We start from the raw sequence: 21,877 nt of genomic DNA, 5'->3' as shown, positions 1-21,877 counted from the left end.
TTTACGCGCTACAGCACTCGGCGGGCCTGTTCTGTGAGCTTGTGTGGTCTACCACTTCGCGGCTGAGCTGTTGTTGCTCCTAGATGTTTCCACTTCATAATAACAGCACTTACAGTCGACCGTGGAAGCTCTAGCAGGGCAGAAATTTCATGAACTGACTTGTTGGAAAGGTAGTATCCTGTGATGGTGTCACGTTGAAAGTGACTGAAGACAGTAAGGCCATTCTACTGCCAATGTTTGTCTTTGGAGATTGCATGGCTGTGTGCTTGATTTTATGCACCTGTCAGCAACAGGTGTAGCTGGAAAAGCTAAATCCACTAATTTGAAGGGGTGTCCATAGTGTATAGTGTATAGCAACAAACAACAAACATTTCTGTGAGACTCTTATAAAGTTATATTGTAATGTTATGACATGACGTTCCAATAATGTTCTAAAAACATACTTTAACAATAATGGAAGTAGTTCTTAAAACATTGCTGCAACGGTCCACTAATATTAATGTATAGTATTATACAAAGTTGCCAAACTTTGAAACAAATTTCAATCCTCTTAAATCATATTTTATTAGGGTATTGTTCAAACATGGTTTTAGATTTTTTTTAATAAAGAAAGGTCATTAAGTAAGTGTTAACCTGCTATCTGCCATCTTCCAATCCAGTAGGCTGTGGATTCCACAAACTATGATTCAAAGTCCTTAAACTTAGATTCAAACTATGGCTTTATGTCTTTGTACATACTGTATGCACATCGATGTACATACATCTCACCACAATCTGTCAGGCAATAATTTGACATGATTTCTGAAATCAAGTTCGTAGTGAAAATAAAAGGTAAAAACATTCCAACTTTACAGTGTGTCAGAAATAGAGAAAACAAATTCCTCAACAGTAAGATAGCACTAACACATAAAATAAATCTCCATGGACTGTTCAAAACTGTTTTGAATACTTGTTGAGCCCCTTAAAGCATACACCTATTGTATACTGCATTATATGTACATTCAAAGTCTGCTTTGCTGTGGTTGTCTTACAAGAGAGAGAGAGAGAGAGAGAGAGAGAGAGAGAGAGAGAGAGAGAGAGAGAGAGAGAATGGATTTCTGTCCCAATCCCAGGTGACCACAAGGGCATAACGAGCCAGTGTAGCAAGAGGTTTGTTCTAAAATGCAGGCGCAGTTCCATCCCAAGGATCCTGATAATGATCTCTGACATGTCATACACAGGAATAGGAATGGAATCGCAGATGTCCCTGGAGGTGCAAATGCAGTAGGCTGCTCAAGGGATGGCTGAAGGGCAACAGTAGCCTACCGTATATGAAAAACTGCATTTTAATCAATTTAACCTTGTCACTATGAAATATAATACGGTTGCTTGCAAATACTGTGTGGGTGTCTCTATCAGTTTCTTATCAACAGCAAAAGAGAAGATTAGATCTAGGCTAATGCAATGTAATGCAATACAGATTCTGTAGAATTGTGTAGTCAGTGCACAGTATGGTTCATTTCAGTTCATAACGTCAAGCAGAATCTAGAGAATATCCAAAGCACTTCAAAATGATGTAGGGAACACTGTAAGCATTAGATTTCCTACATTTCCATATGAGACAAAAGAGACAACATAGCGCACACACATCAGTGTAATACTGTCGACTTCAAACTAGTGCTCTATTGAGAGGTATTGCAGTACTGTTGCCTAAAAGGTATACCACCCAGCAAACTGGGAACATTCCCAGAACATTAGCTAAGATTCTCATTAATTTATAGTTAGGGTTGTATCTAACACTAGGATGACAACATTAAGAGAATGTTTTTCAGAACCAAATATTTGAATTAATATATATCTTTTTTAAATTAAATATCCTTGGAATGTTCTCCTAACATTCATTAAACTGTTGTGCAGAACATCTGTAACAACAACCACAGAACATTGCCCCAAAGTTCTCATTAGGTTTCCAGGTAATGTAATAACACAATGTACCAGTAATGTTTTCCCAGCAAACCAAAAATGGTTCTGTGAAAGTTCCCGGAACATTCCTTAGCTCACAGCAAATGTTCTCATAACATACCTGTATATAAAAGATTTGTCTGATGTTGCAAGAACGTTCCTAAAACACATTTAATCTGTTCTTTAAAGGTTCCCAGAATGCTTCATTAGTTTGTGGGAGCAGTTTTGTGAGATCGTTGTGGGGACAAAAGAAAATGTTAAATTAAGGCTCAGGTATATTCTACTAAAAGAGAGGATGTCTTTATTTCATCCAGATTTATACATCTAGAAAGACATGTAGAATTTAGACTAACTGTAAAAAATAAAAATAAAAAATAAAATAAAAAACATTGTGTAAAAATGGACTGTTCAACTTTTAAAAAACGCACCCAATATAATTCCTATTTTGAAGTTCTTGATATGGTCCTCCTGTCTTATTTTTCATGATCTGAAAAGCAAAAGTGAACCTAGATCAGTACTCATAGTCTATATATGGGCCTAGGGGTACGCAGCATATAAAGAGTATGATGGTGAATAACCAAGTTACCAGTATTCCACTGGGTTAGTTATATCTAAGAAAGCAGAAAAGGAAGCATGAAACTCCTGTGTGACCATACTGCCATGGCTATATATTGTCAACATATGAAGTGTAAAAAATATGGTTGTGTTTGGATGATTAAATGCTGTCCAAATGTCCTATGAATGAAATTAAAATGCCATGTGTCTCTACAATATAGTCTTCAAATGCAAATTACCATTAAATCTGTAGAGAAACATAATGGGGATGTATTCCAATCTGCTTTTTTATGCTCTAATTTGCATACTGAGAATGTTGTGGTAATATTAGGTAAAACTTAAACGTAACATTTTCTAAGTGTACTTGTAATATTCTGTGTATATTGCGTGAATATCAATGGAATATTAAGTCTCCCTCCCCAATTTCATGATATCCAATTGGTAGTTACAGTCTCGTCCGATAGCTGCATCTCCCGTACGGACTCGGAAGAGGTGAAGGTCGAAAGCAATGCGTCCTCCGAAATACGACCCCGCCAAGCTGCAGTGCTTCTTGACATAATGCTCGCTTAACCCGGAAGCCAACCGCACCAATATGTAGGAGGAAACAACGTACACCTGCCGACCGTGTCAGCGTGCATTGCGCACAGCCTGCCACAGGAGACGCTAGAGCGCAAAGGGACATGGACAACCCGGCTGGCCAAACCCTCCCTTAACCCGGAAGACGCTGGGCCAATTGTGCGCAGCCTCAAGGGTCTCCCAGTCGTAGCTGGCTGCGACACAGCCTGGGATCTGGATCTCCAGGATCAGGAGTGATGTAGCTAGCACTGCGTAGCAGTGCCTTAGACCGCTGTGCCACTCGGGAGGCCCTGGAATATTTAAGCTAAACCTAAAACAAACATGCTATGAAAATCATAAAAATGGTTTTATTGAATTCTTACAAAATTTTCCTGTACAACCTAACTTAAACATTGTATGAGTGTCATCACAACTGAGCATATTTTGTGTTTTGGAAACCTCTCTCTTGTAATGTACCCACACTTTCCCCACAACCTAATTACATGTTCTGGGAACCTTTAAAGAACTCAGGAAGGCTGTTCTGTCAACATTCTTGCAACATTAAAGGAATGTTTTCTGCACCCTGATACAAACATTATCTGAATGTCAGCACAACCAGACAGTTTTTGTGTTTTGGGAACAAATCTGTTGTTATCGCCCCACAATGTTACCACAACCTAATGAAACATTCTGTGAGCAGTTAAAGAACATACGAAATGTGTTCTGGGAATGTTTTTGTAATATCAGGTGAATGTTTTGCACCCTAAAATATTATCACTTTTATACAATGGGTTACTAACATATTTATTCATACTATTTCATCCTTCCACAAGATATAGTCCCGACACAAATCTAGGGTTGCAACACAAGCTGGCTGGTCACTCGTTCTTTCTGTTCGGTTGCCAGAGAAGCGACCTAGTCGTTCTGTCTTTTTGTTCTACATCTATGGATGCGACCCAGTCGTTGGTTCTAAATGTTCCATTGCAATACTAGCTAGCAACGTTCTTATCCTTTACTTGCTAGCTAGCCAACTACGGCTAACCTACAGTCACGTCAAACAGTGCAGCCAGAACAACAACAGCAGCGGCATTTGCATTTGTTTAAGCTTTTTTTCTAGTGACATTTATTTGGACACATCCATAGCAATGAGCTAATGAGGCACGATTTCAACCTGGCATAGAAAATGTGCTCTCTCGTCAGGACACTGTTGTTCAGAGGAGCTAGCCAACAACACATCTAACAATCTTTTCAAACAGAAGCTGGAAATACTGCAAACTAGCTGCACTTTGTTTGGTTTTACCTTTTTTCAATTAACATTTATTTGTATATATCCATAGAACTGATGCCAGCTGATTCATGATTTCGACTGGCTGAGAAACGTCTCGTCCCGACTCCTGACACGTTCATTACTAGGGGACAGCAGGAGATTGAATTTGAATATTGAAACAATGTTGCAAATGTCGGAGAGACAGACAGCAAGGTTTATACAAATCTCTGCTGTTCACAACTAAATGTTAGTCTAAAAGAAATGTGAGTTAATGTCTAGATGCTTTTTATAGTGGAGATCAAGTTTGTAAAGTGCCTGGCTGGGTTTGATGAGATAGTGGATTGTGCAGTCAGATGGAACCGAGTAAATAGACATTTTACGTCAGAGATTTAGCTTGTGGAATAGACACCGCCTGGAATGCAGTTTTAACGAATGAGTATTCAGGATTAGACCCACCAGTTGTATAAAAAAATCACCTGTGCAAGTGGACAGTCTGTGTTCTTTTTAAACCTTTATTTAACTAGGCAAGTCAGTTAAGAACAAATTCTTATTTTCAATGACGGCCTAGGAACAGTGCGTTAACTGCCTTGTTCAGGGGCATAACAACAGATTTTTACCTTGTCAGCTCGGGGATTTCATCTTGCAACCATTCCAGTTGCTAGTCCAACACTCTGACCACTAGGCTAGGCTGCCACCCCTGTTTGGGAACAGATATTTTGTGATGTCCCCACAATGTTCCCAACAGAAGGTTCCCACAACCTATTGAAACATTCTGGGAACCTTTAAAGAACAAACTGTATGTGTTCTGGGAACTTTCTTGTAATATAAGGTACAAAATGTTTTGCACGCTAAAATAAACATTGTATAATCATCCATGCAACTGGACAGTTTTTGTGTTTTGGGAACATATATTATGTGATGTTCTCACAATTCCCCACCAGACTGTTCCCACAACCTAATTAGACATTCTGGGAACCTTTAAAAGAACAGATAATCCGTGTTCTGGGAACATTCTTGTAACATCAGTTGAATGTTTTTGTACACCAACAAAACATTGTACAATCATCCACGCAACTGGACAGTTTTTGTGTTTTGGGAACATCTTTTGTGATGTCCCTACATTGTTCTCACCAGACTTTACCCACAACCTAATGAAACATTCTGGGAAGCTTTAAAGAACAGATGAAATGTGTTTTAGTAACGTTCTTGCAACACCAGGCAAATGTTTATAGGTCCAAAAGGCTCCTTAGCCGCTTCTACCCCCAAACCTAAGACTGCTGAACAATTAATCAAATGGACACCCGGACTATTTACGTTGACCTCTGCTGCTACTCACTGTTTATTATCTATGCATAATCACTTTACACCTACCTACATGTACATATTACCTCGACTAACCTGTACCCCCGCACATTGACTCGGTACCAGTACCCCCTGTATATAGCCTTTTTCTTGTTATTTTCTTGTGTTACTATTTTTTACTTTAGGTTATTTAGCAAATACTTTCTTAACTCTATTTCTTGAACTGCATTGTTGGTTAAGGGCTTGTGAGCAAGCATTTCACCGTAAGGTCTACACCTGATGTATTCGGCGTGTGACAAATGCAATTTAATTTAGATTTTTATACAAACATTCCACAATCATCACCACAACTGGACAGTTTTTGTGTTATGAGAACTTTTGCCACGACCTAACAAATGTTCTGGGAACTTTCACAGAACCAATTTTGGTTTGCTGAGCAGTTTCTCATTTGTAACAAAGAGAGCAATTAGGCCTAGTAACATTGTTACTTGCACAATGTTAATGTAAACATAAATCCTCCTTCGAATGAAAAATCATATTGGAGCTTGTAGAATTCTAATAGTAAATACCTCTTCCTGAATAAAATGTGTAGTAAAACATCTTACCTGCAAGGCAACCAATGATTGATAGCAGCACAAGTTGTTTCCATAGTAACATCATCTTCCGTTGCCAAGGGCAAATAAGACTCTCATCCAATTGCTTGTGAATGGAATGTTCTCCCCTGAATACGAGAATCTTTGATCTGAGGGGAAAGTAATTAAACAAATAAGTAAAATAAGATATTTTGAGCCAAATATTACAAGCATTCAACATCAATACATGATTACAGTATTACAAAAGTCTCACTATTCATGTTCTTTCACAGTTTTTAGAAGGCTTGAAGTAAAAATAAATAAAAAGAACTCTGAAAGCAATGTAAATGAAATCCACTCACGAGACAACACATGCATATGATTTCAGCCATTAGGCAACGGTTGATTCATTATTTTATTAATTATACTGTATGCCTTTTGATGACTGCATGATGCATAAATGTAATGGAAAATACAGCTGTTGGCACATTGGGGGTAAATAAGGACATAGAGTGCATTAAAAAGAATATATATATATATATATATATATATATATACACACAAACTGTTCAAAAGTTTGGAGTCACTTAGAAATGTCCATTAAAATAACATCAAATTGATCATAAATACAGTGTAGACATTGTTAATACTGTAAATTACTATTGTAGCTGGAACCGGCTGATTTTTAATGGAATATCTACATAAACGTACAGAGGCCCATTATCAGCAACCATCACTCCAATGGCACGTTAAGTTAGCTAATCCAAGTTGATCATTTTAAAAGGCTAATTGATCATTAGAAAACCCTTTTGCAATTATGTTAGCACAGCTGAAAGCTGTTGTCCTGATTAAAGAAGTAATACAACTGGCCTTCTTTAGATTAATTGAGTATCTGTAGCATCAGCATTTGTGGGTTCGATTACAGGCTCAAAATGGCCAGAAACAAAGAACTTTCTTCTGAAACTCGTCAGTCTATTCTTGTTCTGAGAAATGAAGGCTATTCCATGAGAGAAATTGCCAAGAAACTGAAGATCTCATACAACTCTGTGTACTACTCTCTTCACAGAACAGAGCAAACTGTCTCTAACCAGAATAGAAAGAGGAGTGGGAGGCCCCGGTGCGCAACTGAGCAAGAGGACAAGTACATTAGAGTGTCTAGTTTGAGAAACAAGTGCCTCACAAGTCCTAAACTGGCAGCTTCATTAAATAGTACCCGCAAAACATTAGTCTCAAGGTCAACAGTGAAGAGTCGACTCCGGGATGATGGACTTCTAGGCAGAGTTCCTCTGTCCAGTGTCTGTGTTCTTTTGCTCAACTTAATCTTTTCTTTTTATTGGCCAGTCTGAGATATGGCTTTTTCTTTGCAACTCTACCTAGAAGGTCAGCATCCCGGAGTAGCCTCATCACTGTTGACGTTGAGACTGGTGTTTTGCGGTTGCTATTTAATGAAGCTGCCAGTTGAGGACTTGTGAGGCGTCTGTTTCTCAAACTAGACACTCTTGCCCAGTTGTACACATTTCAATACCAGGTATAGATGGAAAGCCAGTGATCACTATTCCATCATCTGTGACAATGTCAAATGTTCACCATAAAACCTGGTCCAGACAAACACTTAGGAAGATACTACATATCAAACATGGAAGAAGTTTGAATATTAATCAGCTGCAATGACTCACAGGTTCCCAACAGTACCTATTCTATGGAACTACAACTTGGACAATGTTATGGAATAGTGACACAAAGAATTGCTAAGTGAGCTTGTTTTTTCATTACCAAACCATCATAGTAAATTTCCTGTCAACCTGAGCAACTAGCACAAATCTGCTACACCGGAGGAAAGAGGCGGGTTGGAAATAATTGACCTCAAAAGCTACTTTCCTATTAATAGGAACTGGCAGACAACCTAAATACATTTAGCAGTATACTAATATATAGCCTAATGTGCAGCACAACGCCCATACAATGAGGAAAGCTTAGAGTGCCTTCAGAAAGTATTCATACCTCTTGACTTATTGCACATTTTGTTGTGTTACAGCCTGAATTCAAAATTGATTCAATGGGTTCTCACCCATCTACACACAATATCCCATAATGACAAAGTGAAAAAATGATTTTAGAAGTGTTTGCAAATGTATTGAAAAATTAAATACAGAAATATATATTCACACCCCTGAGTCAATACTTTGTAGAAGCACCTTTGGAAGTGAACACAGCTGTGAGTCTTTCTGGGTAAGTCTCTAAGAGCTTTCCACACCTGGATCGTGCAATATTTGCCCATTATTCTTTTCAACATTCTTCAACCTCTGTCAAATTGGTTGTTGATCATTGCTAGACAACTATTTTCAGGTCTTGTTGTAGATTTTCATGTAGATTTAAATCAAAATTGTAACTCGACCACTCAGGAACATTCACTGTCTTCTTGGTAAGCAACTCCAGTGTAGATTTGGCCTTCTGTTTTAGGTTGTCCTACTAAAAGGTGGATTTGTCTCCCAGTGTCTGGTGGAAAGCAGACTGAACCAGGTTTTCCTCTAGGATATTGCCCGTACTTAGCTCCATTCTGTTTATTTTTTTTATTCTGAAAAACTCCCCAGTCCTTAACGATTACAAGCATACCCATAGCTGTACCAATAGCTGCCATTTTTTTGTGAGGCATTGGAAAACATCCCTGGTCTTTGTGCTTGAATCTGTGTTTGAGACTCCTGCCTCGACTAAGGAACCTTACAGATTGTATTTGTGGGGTACATATAGCGCTGGGCGATATGGACCAAATATCATATCACTGTATTTTTATTTGGAATGGATGCTGTGACAGAATATTACGGTATTTTATGTTTTTTAATAATACAAGTAATACATTTGCTTCATGAGTAGTGTGTGACCCCAGGGTGGCAACACATACATTCTAAGTGATTTCAATGAGTATTTCTCCATTCTGATTGTTTTATACCATTCAATTCAAATTTAACAAAATATTATAATATGTATTTTCATCAATTTCTGCATGTCCTGTACTCATTCGAGATCATTTCCACACTGCCACGTAGGGCTACATGACATGGGCAAACAAGTTAGGCCTTATTTCTTTATGAAATTCTGATTTGACTTGATTTAGAGAAAAACCCTTGGCTGAACTGCTGGAATCATGCAAATATAATGATCATTCTAATTATTCAGTTATAATATAATAGTGGGCACTTTGAATACAGTGTAGTTTGACATGACAAAGAGTTATTGTGACAGGGTAAGAACCAAAGTGTTGATAAGTGATTCCTAGGTGACTCTTTCATCTTTGGCTACACTGAATGTAGCTAACACAGTTGTATTTATCTGTTATTTTACCAGGTAAGTTTACTGAGAACACATTCTCATTTACAGCAACAACCTGGAGAATAGTTACAGGGGAGAGGACGGGGGAGCCAATTGGAAGTTGGGGATGATTAGGTGTCCATGATATGAGGGCCAGACTGAGAATTTATCCAGGACACCGGGGTTACTCTTAAAATTTGTATTTTTTTATTTTGTATTTTTATTGAATATCCGAAACCGACAATATACTTGCAGTGAAGCCGCTCAACAACTACACCACACCAGTCATCCAACAGATTCCCATTCAGAGCGACACACAGAAGCATCCAGGGTCAATGCCCTTCTCAAGGGCACATTGACAGATATCCCACCAGACCAAAAAAACGTGAACCCGAACCCTCCAAGATCCCACCACAGTTCCCCAATAGCTGTCCCTCAACCATCCGAGACCCCTCCAACAGTACCCCCCAAGAAGAAAAAATATATACAATTCCATTCCCCACCCCCAAGAACCCCAAATGCACCAACAACCAAGAAATTGAACTAAAGAGAAAAAATAAAAAGACAAACGAAAAACGAAAAACAGCAAACATCGCAAAAAACAACAAAAACAACAAAAACACAAAGGACATCAAGGACAACTAAAATCATAACAGCAATGCCAACTGTATATGTTTGAGTGCATGTCTGGCACTATTCCATGTGTGTGTCCATGTATGCATGTATTTGAATGAGACTGTGTGTATATATGCACATTTTCAAACATATTTCCCATAAATAAAGGTATTTTATCAACCAGAACATTTGAGTTCATCCATAATATTTGTTCTATCTTTTCAGGGGGATGAATGTGAAATTGTAGCCAGCTCTGCAATGGTTGTTTGAAAATGAAAGGTACTTTATTCAAACTATCATTCTCCATTAATCGAAAATGAAACATGACAATCTACACAAAGGCAAAAAGGCCCATTTTAAACAAAGGATGAGCTTTTCTTAGCAATCTACTTGAGAACCATTTAGGGATCAAGTAAACTTTTGAATAAGTGAAGCTATTAGAGAGAGGTTTAGTGCTTTTATATTTAATAATCTCAACCCACCCAAGTCATATTCATGATATGAACTCAGCAAAAAAATAAACGTCTTCTCACTGTCAACTCTGGTTATTTTCAGCAAACTTAACATGTGTAAATATTTGTATGAACATAACAAGATTCAACAACTGAGACATAAACTGAACAAGTTCCACAGACATGTGACTAACAGAAATTGAATAATGTGTCTCTGAACAAAGGGGGCAGTCAAAATCAAAGGAACAGTCAGTATCTGGTGTGGCCACCAGCTGCATTAAGTACTGCAGTGCATCTCCTCCTCATGGACTGCACCAGATTTTCCAGTTATTGCTGTGAGATGTTACCCCTCTCTTCCACCAAGCCACCTGCAAGTTCCCGGACATTTCTGGGGGGAATGGCCCTAGCCCGCACTCTCCGATCCAACAGGTCCCAGACGTGCTCAATGGGATTGAGAACCGGGCTCTTCGCTGGCCATGGCAGAACACTGACATTCCTGTCTTGCAGGAAATCACACACAAGACCGAGCAGTATGGCTGGATGACCATGCAGGAAGGGTACCACATGAGGGATGGGAATGTCTTTCCTGTAACTCACAGCATTGAGATTGCCTGCAATGACACTAAGCTCTGTCGGATGATGCTGTGACACACTGCCCCAGACCATGACGGACCCTCCACCTCCAAATCGATCCTGCTCCGGAGTACAGGCCTCGGTGTAATGCTAATTCCTTCGATGATAAACGAAGAGACAAAACCTTGACTCATCAGTGAAGAGCACTTTTTGCCAGTCCTGTCTGGTCCAGTAGGCAACTGTTGTTGCCAGTGATGTCTGGTGAGGACCTGCCTTACAACAGGCCTACAAGCCCTCAGTCCAGCCTCTCTCAGCCTATTGCGGACAATCTGAGCACTAATGGAGAGATTGTGCGTTCCTGGTGTAACTCCGGCAATTGTTGTTGCCATTCTGTACCTGTCCTGCAGATGTGATGTTCGGATGTACCAATCCTGTGCAGGTGTTGTTACACAAGGTCTGCCCCTGCGAGGACGATCAGCTGTCTGGCATGTCTCCCTGTAGCGCTGTCTTAGGCTTCTCACAGTACGGACATTGCAATTTATTGCCCTGGCCACATCTGCAGTCCTCATGCCTCCTTGCAGCATGCCTAATGCATGTTCAGGCAGATAAGCAGGGACTCTGGGCATCTTAATTTTGGTGTTTTTCAGAGTTAGTAGAAAGGCCTCTTTAGTGTCCTAAGTTTTCAGAACTGTGACCTTAATTCCCTACCGTCTGTAAGCTGTTAGTGTCTTAATGACTGTTCCACAAGTGCATGTTCATTTATTGTTTATGATTCATTGACAAGCATGGGAAACAGTGTTTAAACCCATTACAATTAAGATCTGTGAAGTTATTTGGATTTTTACAAAAATATCTTTGAAAGACAGGGTCCTGAAAAAAATAAAGCTAAATATTTTTAGCTCATATAATTTGGAAAATGAATCATCAGAAGTAGGCAGCACCATAAGTAAGTGAGTAAACTGAGATATGACTAAGGGGTGAATAAGGGCAATTCTTCCATAAATAGATATTTTTTTACTATTTACTATGTTTTCTATTGAAATGAATTGTGGAGAGCTTATTTATATATTTTGTGATATGAATACCAAGTATGTCTACTTCATCATCAGCCCATTTTAAAGGTGAACTGCAGGGTAATGTAAAAGTTGTATTTTTAAAAGATCCAATATGTAATATTGTACACTTATCATAATTATGCTTTTTTTCTCCAGAAAGTACAGAAGAGTTATCTAGATCTTCAATGAGACATTGCAGGGATCTAGCTTGTGGACTTAATATAAAACTTGTGTCATCGGCATACATGGACACCTTTGTTTTTAAGCCTTGGATTTCTAATCCTCTAATATTGTTATTGGATCTGATATTAATAGTTTGCATTTCAATGGCCATAACAAATTGATATGGTGACAGCAGACACCCTTGCTTAACTCCTCTTGACAATTGAAAACTTTAGTAGTAACCGTTATTTACTATTTTTCACCTGGGGTTGCTATACATTACTTTTTACCCATTTTATAAGAGAATCACCGAAATTGAAAAAAACGCAGGCATTTATAAATAAAATCCAGTCTTACTTCATCAAATGCCTTTTCAAAATCTGCTATAAATACCAGGCCTGGCTTCTTAGATGTTTCATGATGTTCAATTATTTCTAGTAGTTGTCATATATTATATCTAATGAATCGTCCATGTAAAAAAATCTGTCTGATCAGGATGAACAATACCTGGTAAAACCCTTTTAATTCTGAGTGTTACGCATTTTGCAGGTATTTTTGCCTCACAACATTGAAGTGTAAGGGGGCTCCAGTTTTTTTTAGATAGACTGGATCTTTATATTTGCCATCTGGATCTTGTTTTAATAATAGTGAAATCAGACCTTCCTGCTGAGTACCCGACAGACTACCATTTCTATAGGAGTAGTTAAAACAATCTAACAATGGAGCTTTTAGTATATCAAAAAGGCTTGATATACCCGCCTAAAATATTTAGCTTCCTCTTTTAAAATATAATTCAGAGAATCATAAATGACTCCGTTTTCAGTAACGACTTTCTGCAAATTAATTTTGTTAGTGTTCCTGTATTGGAGATTCAGAAATAATTTTTTGCCTTTTCTCCATATTCCATCCAGTTTGCTTTATTTTTGCAATAGATTACATTAGATCGTTCTTGAATAAGTTCCTCAAGTTCTTTTTCCTCTAACTTATTTTGTATCTCCGTGGGATCGTTTTTATTGCTATCTACCTGTACTATTAGTTTATGTATTTTCCTTGTTAGTCTTGTCTCTTTAGCCAGAAACTGCTTTTTTTTAAATTATTGATGGATATTGAATGACCTCTGAAGGTACATTTAAAGGTATCCTAAACAATGAGTGGATTTGCAGAACCTATTTTATACTGGAAAAACTTAAGTTATTAATTATTTTGTCTTAGTTAAAAATAAGTTGTCCTCCAGTAAACTTTGATTACATTTCCAATATCCCCGACCACGTGGAAATTCTATAAGAGTTATGTGAAGGCCCATTAGATTATGATCCGATCGCATTCTGTCTCCTATTAAAACTTTTTGAATCTTTGATGCAAGAGAGAAAGAGACAAGAAAGTAGTCAAGATGACTAGCTTGATTAAGTTTCCTCCATGTATATCTCACTAGGTCTGGGTTTTTTAGTCTCCAAATATCCACTATTTCTAATGTGTCCATAATATTTGTGATTTCCTTAAGGGCATGGTGATGATAGTTTGAAGAGTGATTTCCTTTATGGTCAATTGAGGTACTTAACACTGTGTTATAGTCTCCTACCATAATGATTTGATAATTTGTTGCCTGTAAGTTCAATAAATTGGTATAAATATTTTCGAAGAAGTATGGATCATCCTGATTTGGACCATATAGATTAATGAGCCAAAACTCTTTTTCGACCACGTTCATATCCAAAATGATCCACCTTACTTGCGAATCATTCCTGACTAATTAATATCACACCTTTTGAGTTCCTTTGTCCATGACGGAAAATTATTTCACCACCCCATTCCTTTTTCCACGCAACTTCATCTAAGGATGTAGAGTTTCCTGTAAACATTATATGTTATATTCCTTTTAGCCGCAAAGAGACTGATCTTCTTTCATAATCTGTTAAACCGTTACAATTCTAACTGGCTATTCTTATTTCAGCCCTTACCATAACTAGATACTATTCTCAGTCTAAATTGACCATAATTAGTGCTTGTAAAGTTACTGCCATCAGAGGTATTATGAGGGTAAATATTAGAGCTTTCAAATGTCTGATATTTAGAATTCAAGAGGGCTTGTAAGGCCTGTTGTAAGTCAGGTCCTCACCAGACATCACCAGCAACAACGTCGCCTATGGGCACTAACCCACTGTCTCTGGACCAGACCTGACTAGCAAAAAGTGCTCTTCACTGACGAGTCGCGGTTTTGTCTCACCAGGGGTGATGGTCGGGATTCGCGTTTATCGTCGAAGGAATGAACGTTACACCGAGGCCTGTACTCTGGAGCGGGATCGATTTGGAGGTGGGGGGTCCGTCATGGTCTGGGGCGGTGAGTCACAGCATCATCGGACTGAGTTTGCTGTCATTGCAGGCAATCACAACACTGTGCATTATAGGGAAGACATCCTCCTCCCTCATGTGGTACCCTTCCTGCAGGCTCATCCTGAGATGACCCTCCAGCATGAAAATGCCACCAGCTATACTGCTCGTTCTGTGCGTGATTTCCTGCAAGACAGGAATGTCAGTGTTCTGCCATGGCCAGCAAAGAGCCTGGATCTCAATCCCATTGAGCACGTCTGGGACCTGTCGGATTGGAGGGTGAGTGCTAGGGCCATTCCCCCCAGAAATGTCTGGGAACTTGCAGGTGCCTTGGTGGAAGAGTGGGGTAACATCTCACAGCAATAACTGGCAAATCTGGTGCAGGCCATGAGGAGGAGATGCACTGCAGTACTTAATGCAGCTGGTGGCCACACCAGATACTGACTGTTCCTTTGATTTTGACTCCCCCCTTTGTTCAGAGACACATTATTCAATTTCTGTTAGTCACATGTCTGTGGAACTTGTTCAGTTTATGTCTCAGTTGTTGAATCTTGTTATGTTCATACAAATATTTACACGTTAAGTTTGCTGAAAACAAATGCAGTTGACAGTGAGAGGACGTTTATTTTTTTGCTGAGTTTATAAACATGTAGACAAATACATAAAAAAAGAGACAAACAAGAATCATATTAAATTATACACAAACAGTTTGACAATAGAGAGAGAGGTGAGAGAGGGAGAGAAGAGAAAAGAGAGAAAGAGAGAGTGAGAGAAGAGCGCGAGATCAGGTGTGTACTGTATGTATAAGTCCGTATGTGTAAGCGAGCATGTAATTGAGTATGTGTGTGTTTATAGCCACTTCATAGTGTTCAGATATTTTTAGTTCCAATACTTTTTTTTCTCGTAAGTCCCTGTAGATTTTAGTACATCCATGGTGTTATGGAGCTGTCTTGGAATAGCTGTCCATCTATAAAGGGTTTGTCCACAATGAGAAAGAAACGCTTACCCTTCTCCCTCTGTTGCCTCTGTACCAGAGGAAATTGGTAATTGAGACTCAATTTGGTCCCTTTAGGCTCACATCCCCTGCTTTTGATCAGCTCTTTTTGTTGGTAGTGCTCAAATTTTGCGATGATCGGTCAGGAGCCTTGGTCTTGTTGCTCCGAGCTCCAGGTCTGTGTACTCGGTGGAAAGCCACCTTGTTTACAGTCTCCATAGGAAGTTTCAAGGCGGATTGCATGAATTCTCTGATCACGCCCTCTTGATTATTGGACGAGGTAGCCATTAAAAAATCATGTTAAACACTATCCTTGCACACAGAGTCAGTCCATGCAACTTATTATGACTTGTTACGTACATTTTTACTCCTGAACTTATTTAGGCTTGCCAAAACAACGGGGTTGAATACTTATTGACTCAAGACATTTCATATTTTTATTTATAATTCATTTGTAAACATTCTGAAACATAATTCCACTTTGACATTATGGGGTATTGACTGTCAAGATCAATACATTTTCATTTCAGTAACCATTTGACTTCCAGATCCTTTGAAATTATACATTACATGAATGACTTGCTTAGATATGTGTGGTATGAACATCTAAGCAAATTACTACCCAGACTATTTGCATTGCCCCCCCCCCCCTTTCACACTGCTGCTACTCTCTGTTATTATCTCTGCATCAGTCACTTTAATAACTCTACCTACATGTATATATTACCTCAATTACCTCAACTAACCAATGCCCCCGCACATTGACTCTGTACCGGTATCCCCTGTATATAGCCTCGCTATTGTTATTTTACTGCTGCTCTTGAATTATTTGTTACTTTTATTTCTTAATTTTCTTTTGGTATTTTTCTTAAAACTGCATTGTTGGTCAAGGGCTTGTAAATAAGCATTTCACTGTAAGGTCTACAATTATTGTATTCGGCACATGTGACAAAAAGCATTTTATTTTATTTGATACGTCTCTAAGGTTTTCAATTGTCAAAGCTTTGAAAGCCTGGTTCCACAGCCAGTAGATTGAGTGACGTTTTTCCATTGAGCCTGTGTCATGCTTGCAAAGTCTGTGAACTGAATTCACAATGCCTGGTACATAATATTGTCTGACAAGTAATGTAATGGGCCTTTAAAAAAATGTGGATCTGGAAGTGGTGCCTATTGTTATATAATTCCAATTCTATCATTATTTCAATGGTAAAAAGCTTTCTTTCCTAATGCTTTGACCTACATCACTGTTACCACTGGTAACTGATATTCCTCTCAGGATTAAGATTCCTAACCCTTCTCCAGCTTCGTAAAACGTTACATTTTTTTGTGGATTAACCCAGTAGGCTACTAACTTTGGTATTCTTAATATAGTAGTAAAATGGCATATAAAACTATTGTTTCGTCGTCTTACAAATGTTTACAAAACAAAACATGCAGTCATTTCAATAGCTACAGAACTGTGTATGTTTAGTTGGAAGGGGAGGAATATAGCTGTTATTCCATAACCATTGTTATGAGTCACATTCTGTGAGGAGCCCAAAGCACCAGCCTCCTGCAGCTACCTACTGTCGCCCAGTACACACTCTTCAGGGGAGTGATCTCATTTGGTTATAGATTACATAATCTTCCGGCCAGTGCTGGCTTAGCACCATGCTCCTGGTGCCAGTAATGGTTCCTCATCTGCTGTAATTGTGGGACACAGTGTGTCTCAGAGTGGATTTCCTGGTGTCTTTCAAGTTTTAGGGGGCATTTTGCCACTGTAAATCGTGTCACATTGGATTACATGCTTTGAGATCATACCCGGGTAGAAATGTGTGCAACATTCCCCAGTTTGTCTGGTTTGCTCTGCTCCATCCCAGTCATCCCATCCTATCATTCCCAGTCTAATGCCGGGACCCATAGGTATGCATTATCATTCAAGTCTGTCTTCTATTTGGCCGTCTACTGTAGAGGTAAGAGTGGCTGGTTATCACTATGCACTGGCGGAGGTGAAGTGAAATTATGAACACGAGATTTCTCTGCCAAATGTAATGATGCATCACAGTTTCACCTCCACAATAGCTAAGCCTAATGAAAGTCGTTGGCTAAACGTACCCCTGAGTAAATGACATGACTTCTTGGTTAAAGGGGCTGTTGTTTGGTGCATAATTGATAGAAAAGGTGGTTAAAGGCGTCCGTTTCCCCCTGAAGGGACGCATAATAGCAAAGAATCTAATAAGGGTGGGATAAAAGGAGAGAGGTTCTATCACAACATGAGAGGGAGGCTGAGCTGTTTTCAGATGCAACAAGACCTATGGCAAACAAAGCTGGACCAGCAAGGACTGTAGTGTACATCTCAAAAGGAGACACTGTTACTCAGTTAGTTAGAAAAACAGATAATAGGTAGGCCAGCGTTTCCCCTATATGCTTTGGTGCGTTGCTGCCACTGCACTGTTAGAGTTATAGAAGTATGCCCCAGGAAGAGCCCATCGGCCGCCCCCTGCAGGAAGACCCCAGGAAGACCCCATGCTTCTGAAATAAATCCTAGGGGAAACAATGGGTAGGCTATTCACCATATCACAAGACAGCAGCATCTAAAACCTCATTCATATTGAAGATTATCTCTAATTCGAGAAAGGATACATATAATTACTGTAATCACTATTATTGCCCTCCACTAGAAAATCTCTAAGGCCAGTATGAACAAGCAGAATGATTTAAGTTCTAACTTCCAACATGAGCTGTGATTTACCCAAGAAAGATAATGAGCCCATCTCATCTGTGCCTCACTATTTAGTTTATCCAGCGATCCAGCTGCTGAGTAAACTTAATTTCACATGGGCCAACGAGGACGCATAAATGTTAGTATATCAAAGTTAGGTATTAAAGACTTCGAACAAGGGCATTGAAAGACGTCTTTGAGATTGTTTCACAATTAAGGTCTAAATGCTCCGTGCTGAGAAACTGAATGATGTTTGTCCAAGACCAATTAAGTGTACTGACTTGGAATATTTTTTGTAATCTCTTACTATACTGCCCCCTTTCCTCTCCGTACAGCTTTGTACCATTTTCATCCAATTAAAGAATGGTTTTACATAATCATATGAATACCTCTCCTGAGATGTCTCTGTCAGCCGCTTCAAGTGCGGCTGCCATGGAAGCACATCACATAACGCAGAACACTGAGTCACTCCATGAAGGTGTCTGATTGGCATGTTGTTACATACATGCGTGCATAAGATAAATGTGATTAGGACTGACAAACTGGCTGTGACTAAGACCAAACATACAGAGCACGCAACGGTGACTAACATACACTGAGCTCTAAGACAAGGGAGATGTTATTACGTTTCTCACTTTTGCCACTCAGAGAAACATCATAGTGACATTGAGTCACAATTGTTTTATGCAATATACAGTACATTATAGTATAGCAAATACTGTACAGGATGAATTGAAAACAACAAAAAATACTTCTTATTTTTTGAGGCCAAACCTCAAAACTGAAAATGATTTGCATTTGAAGACACAATCAATGTCACAAATGTTATCTATTAAACTAAATGGCATGAAGCAAGATACTTTCATGAGGCGATATGAACTGTTTTCACACAGTGAGTGAGAGAGTTTGTTTAACACCCGAATAGCAGCTGTGCACAAACGGTGAAAGGATTGATAATTATCGGGTCAAAAACATTTCACCCAAAGAGGGAAGGATCTAGTAACTGAGAAAACAGGAGAATTCCTGGAAGGCCTCACTGTTCTAAAGACACCAGGAAGCTCCAGTGATTTCCTCAGATGTTAACCAAGGGGCCAATGCATCGGTGAACCCCACAGCTACTGCAAACCATGGGGCCAGAAAAGTAAGTGCACTTAACAGAGAGTGAGACAGGGAGCAGTGATCCGTTCCACCACCCTATCATCGTTGTGACATATCCCCAGACCCCCATCCCAATAGCCACAGATACATCACTGGGTTGAAGGTGTGGGATGAAGAGAGGGACAGATGCTTTCTAGATTAGAGCTAGACCTCTGGATCTGTGCATCCATTTACAGCACTACAGTATATTCGAACCGCCTAGATTTTTTCAAACAGAAATGCAATTTTTGTACCAAGATTGCCACTCTGATGTTCTTCAGAAGGGATTTCAAAACCATTTGAGCTAAAATAGTAGGGCTACAGTCCTTTCCTCTGTAGCAATGTCAGCGGCATATTGCAGTGTTCAGGAATAATTCAGCACCTAGCTGCTTATGATGTTTTCACCTCTCATTTGGCTGTGCTTGTTAGCCACAAAACGAGATGAGCAAAGCATGCTAGAGAAATCTATAAATAAACATGAATAGAGGAGAGAGGGATCAAATTCCCCAATGAATAGCACATACTTTGAAGATGTATATTGGCTGAGCATCTGCAATTCTGCTGCAGCTGGTGTTCTGTCTTTTTTAAGGGGTTCAAAATATGGTCCAACCAGAAGAGTTTTGAGACATGAATATATGTATCTATCTAAAGGAAATAGAACAAAGGAGAGACCGTTTTGGTCACAAAGGTCCCCCAGAGGGCAGCCACCTGGGATGCAGACAATCATTTTACACAGTCAGAGGAGTCAATGAGAAATACAATAGTGCCAGCAACATAATTAAAAGCATAATTGAATTATGTTGGATGACTAATCACAGCTTAAAATGAAAAAAAAAGCAAAAGATCCATAAGGTGCTCCTGACTGAATTGTATGTAGAGGAAGGGGCTGTATTGCAACCAGCATTAGCCTATCTGCAGTCAGAGCTATGAAGGCTATACCTTCCCTGACTGCATGGCACAAAGCAGGCCCCATGTGGACTTGTGCCCTAGATGAAGAAAATGAGCCTGAGCAGCAAGATAAATCTCAGTAGCCTGGAAAAGCCATTCAAGGCTCCTGTTGGAGTACTATATCAGCATTATGCATGAGATGATCATGCACAACCATTATCTCGATAAATGTCTGCTACAGGCATCTTTTTTGTTGTTGTTGCTGTTGTTGAGGAAATAGCTTTTTCTGCAATTCACAAGATAGAAAGTTGAATAAGTGCTTGAATCAGGGTGTTGTTTAAATGTGTCACCCTCGCCACTTCCCATATTTGGAAATGGGAACAAGCTAGAAAATCCAACTATAACCCTGGCCTAATAGGCTATACTATAGGCACCGTGTGAATTGCACTGTAGTTGCCATAGCATGCTCAGTTATCAAATAATTGTTATATTTCACACTGCCTTTTCGATTATTGAAACATAAAGAAAAACTTCTCAGCATGTCGAAAAATACTAGTAGGCTATAGCCTATGACATTTTGTGGAATTGACACTCGGACTCGCATGCAACGTAACCACTATTAAGAAACATTAAAATAGCGTCTTACCTTATGTGGAAGCTTATCAAATCAACGTAAACTAATAAACACTTACCGAGTTATTAATAAACAGAATGCTGCTTTTCCTCTTCAAGGAATTGGACGACCAGAGAAAATAGTAGGCTAGTCTATTTAATTGATTCCACTGTCCAAATGACATACATCAGTGGTATTTATCGATTGTCTATATGTATTTTCCTAAAGAATAAACATTTTCATAAGAGCCGTGGCTCTCTTATTCAGGATCCCAACGAGAGTTTGCGGATAAACGCTGGTCCACGGAATCGCAGCACCACACTTCTCGTAAAGAGCCCCGCAAGTCCGTCTCTCCTCTTGGCTTGGAGGAGATGCTCCTCGTTGTAATCCCCGAAGCACCCACGCAATTAGCTCAGGAGTCACAGGGCTCCAGCTCCGAAGTCGGGATGCCAACTGTACTCAATCACAGGTGCTTTGGTCTAGTCTTTCAACAACGAAGACACCCCAGGAAATGCTGCCAGTCTGGACGGAGAGTGAGACAGAGAGACCTCTGAGCTGAGATTTACATTCTGCGCATCCCCTTGCTCCAGACCCGTTGTACAGAGGCAGTGAAGCGCCCACTGTTGACACGTGAAAACACGCGCACAAATGAAATGCACCACTGGTCGGGAGCTCAATACTCACCCAGCATGCTCTAATTTCCACGTATTCAAAGCCAAAAAGATGATCTGAAGTATCTTTTTTATATGGCACACGGTCATTTATAGGCTATACGTTGCCCAATTGGAATTAGTCACAGCCATCCAGATAGAGGGAGTTACAGCAGTAGTTTCCTTTCACGACTGTCACGGTAATTTGAAT

At 39.4% G+C, this 21,877-nt stretch overlaps 1 protein-coding gene across 1 annotated transcript in view; it reads right to left on the bottom strand.

The window, feature by feature from the left end:
* The window catches only part of cntn3b (contactin 3b), a 68,768-nt gene extending 47,145 nt beyond the window's left edge, over nucleotides 1-21,623 (bottom strand). Inside the window, exons 1-2 of the mRNA XM_042324280.1 lie at nucleotides 21,096-21,623; nucleotides 6,226-6,362 (exon numbers count right to left, since the gene is read on the bottom strand). Coding sequence (XP_042180214.1) covers nucleotides 6,226-6,280 — 55 coding nt within the window. The 5' untranslated portion in view covers nucleotides 6,281-6,362; nucleotides 21,096-21,623. The remainder of the gene's footprint in view (nucleotides 1-6,225; nucleotides 6,363-21,095) is intronic.
* Nucleotides 21,624-21,877: the final 254 nt, after the last annotated feature.

This window comes from Oncorhynchus tshawytscha, linkage group LG07 (assembly GCF_018296145.1).
Source record: "Oncorhynchus tshawytscha isolate Ot180627B linkage group LG07, Otsh_v2.0, whole genome shotgun sequence".
Lineage (NCBI taxonomy): Eukaryota > Metazoa > Chordata > Actinopteri > Salmoniformes > Salmonidae > Oncorhynchus > Oncorhynchus tshawytscha.
Note: the sequence above shows the minus strand (reverse complement) of the source record. Positions and strands in the feature narration are given on the sequence as shown.